The 2,733-nt window shown below is 42.6% G+C and overlaps 1 protein-coding gene across 1 annotated transcript; it reads left to right on the top strand.

The window, feature by feature from the left end:
- The first annotated feature begins 288 nt into the window (after positions 1–288).
- Positions 289–2,036, top strand: LOC110097409 (glycylpeptide N-tetradecanoyltransferase 1). The gene is made up of 2 exons (XM_020823776.2): positions 289–1,051; positions 1,196–2,036. Exons 1-2 carry the CDS (start codon positions 393–395, stop codon positions 1,824–1,826), a joined length of 1,290 nt encoding a protein of 429 aa, XP_020679435.2. The 5' UTR covers positions 289–392; the 3' UTR covers positions 1,827–2,036.
- Positions 2,037–2,733: the final 697 nt, after the last annotated feature.

Here is a 2,733-nt window from a genome sequence, read left to right as displayed (position 1 = left end):
GAATCTCCTCTACTACGCCCTCGCCTCTTCAGTGGGGCAAATCAAGTGTGGGCCGATGCTAGTGGACGACCTAGTTAGGTTCCACCGAGGGATTAGTTACTCTGTCAAACGGTCCCTTCAGAGTGACAGCAGGTAAATACCCCATTCCAAAAAATATAAAAATAATAATTTTTTAAAAAATTTTAAATGTTTATATTAAAATTGAAAAAAATATATCTTTTTGTTCACCTCAAGATATATAAATTGTACTAGTACACTTATTTTGAAGTCTATGATGCATTTCCCGCGCTCAATTTATAAGCATTTATCCCGACTCAAAAAAGGGCAAAAACCCTCCCATTTTCTCTAATCTGGACACGAATCCCTAAAATCACTCTCCTTGATCTCCCTCGATGGCCACCGACGAAGACTCCTCCGCCTCATCAGCCGCTGCCGGCGGCAGCCCTGGAGGGAAAATCGCTGAAATCACCCGCCTCATTCCTCTACTAACCGCTCTCAACAAACACCCATTCTGGGAAACCCAACCAGTACCGCAATTCACCGAAGCCGGCGATCTTACGTTGCCTGACGGCCCGATCTTACCACAAATACCCTCATCGGATGTCAAGCAAGATCCCTACAATCTTCCGGCCCAATTCGAATGGACGGACATCGACATCGACGATGATTCCACCTTCTCCGATCTCCACCGATTCGTTTCAAATAACTACGCCGACAACGAGGCTCCTCTTCCCTTCGCTTACTCCCCTGGTTTCCTCCGCTGGCTTCTCCGCGATCCCAACCAAATCAAATCGCTCCATGTCGGCGTTTCAGTCAAGAACACCAAGAAACTCATCGGATTCATCGCCGCCACGCCGGCGATGCTCCGCGTCCAAACCGAAACCTTCCGCGTCGCCGTCGCAAACGTCCTCTGTGTCCACAAGAAGCTCCGTTCCAAACGGCTTGTTCCTGTTCTTGTCCGCGAGCTCGCACGCCGAGCTCAGTTAGAAGGCATTTGGCAAGGAGTTTTTGCCACCGAAAGACACCTCCCGACACCAATCTGCGCCAGCAGGTAAGATTTTCAAGAAAATTTTCCTTTAAAAAAAAAAATTCAAGAAAAATGATCGAATTTGATTGTAGTGGATTGAATGAATTTTGTATAAAATTCTCTTAAAAAATAAAAACAGATAAATTCATGACTCATTCACACACTTAGGTTGCTTTATCGATTCCTAAATCCCAATAAAATGAAGCGGTGCGGCCACGTAGTAAAGACCGGCCCGGTGGATGAGATCAGCATTCGCCGGCTAAACAAATGGTACAAAGCTGCCAAGACGGTGGAGACGAGAGGGTTCAGAAAGATGGACTCCGGCGACGTCACGGAGGTGTCGGAGATGCTAAAGCTCTACCTGAAAAAGTTCGAGGTGGCGTTGGAAGTCGACGAGCATTTCGTCGAACACTTTCTTCTGCCCAAGCCGGGCATAGTCGACTGCTACGTCGTGGAGGATTCCGAGACCAATAAGCTCACCGATTTCTGCAGCTTCTTAATCCACAGCGTGGAGGTTGAGAATGATCCCAAGTACTCGGAGCTCAAGTGCGTCGTTCTGTTCTACTATGCGACCTACGAGACGGCTCATTTGAAGCTGATGAAGGATGTGTTGGTGACGGCGAAGGAAGATGGAGCTGATCTATTCATGGCGTACGATATTATGGGAAATTTATCTTTTCTTGATGGGCTTCTGTTCAGGCCTAAGATTGACGACGACTTGAAGGAGATTTATTATTATTTCTACAACTATCGAATGAAGGAAGTGCTGGAGACACGGGAGGTTGCTCTCATAATCTGATTAGGCCATGCAAGCAAATTTTTTTTTTTTTTTCTTGTTAAGCAATTGAAATTCATCTTTTATGAAAGTTGATATTTTGATTCTTTAGAGCATGATCTAGTTGAAATTATTTCACTTGCATATCGTCCAACTAGAAACTAGAGCTGTATGCATTATATGGACAGAAAGTAATCGACCGAGATCATTCAATACAACACTATGAACATGATACCAAGGCAAACGAGAGTGATTTGACCTTGCTATGAAAGTGAAAGGTAAGAGAAAGGCGGGTGGTGCCTTGGGGCATACATTTCAAGTGATGTTATTCCCCGTAAATGACTATGGAGGTTATCCAATTATGAAATTCAAAGAAGCCTTAAGACATTGGAGTTGTTTTCGAGAGATTATTTGTGATTTATTAGGTAGTTTTTCTTTGAGGAGAGAGAAGCATACACTAAGAAGTTTAGTATAATGTTAATGTTTATAGTGAGAATCATAGTTGGTGTTAATAACATGCATTGACCTCATTAACAATGACATTGCATTGGTTTTGTTAGCGACAACATGTAATAGAATCAGCGGGTGTTAGCCTTGTTGTCGACAACTTATATCAACTTCATAAGTGATGTCAAATGTCAACAACATTGCCCTTATCAGTAATGGCATGTGTCAAGGTATGCATTAGCTTTATAAGCGATGGCACGTGTCAATGTTGTCCACCAACCTATGTGTGAACATTGTCACTACCCAATGTACGTCTAGTAATATAAAAAAGTGTGCATAAATCACTAAAATGTGCATTTAACATCAGAATAGAACTTTCTCTATCCACTCTTGAACTTAAAATCACACAGTTCAATCAGATAAACACATAATTCATTGCAATATAGTAATATGAACATAAATAAGCTCATTTTAGAAATTAGCG

This window comes from Dendrobium catenatum, unplaced genomic scaffold, assembly GCF_001605985.2.
Source record: "Dendrobium catenatum unplaced genomic scaffold, ASM160598v2 fragScaff_scaffold_931, whole genome shotgun sequence".
NCBI classification, from domain to species: domain Eukaryota; kingdom Viridiplantae; phylum Streptophyta; class Magnoliopsida; order Asparagales; family Orchidaceae; genus Dendrobium; species Dendrobium catenatum.
This window is presented reverse-complemented; position numbering and strand designations above follow the sequence as displayed.

Coding starts and splice junctions, on each gene's coding strand:
- LOC110097409 (XM_020823776.2), top strand. CDS start 393: ATGGCCACCGACGAAGACTCCTCCGCCTCATCAGCCGCTGCCGGCGGC. Junction 1,052..1,195: donor ACACCAATCTGCGCCAGCAG/GTAAGATTTTCA, acceptor TCACACACTTAG/GTTGCTTTATCGATTCCTAA.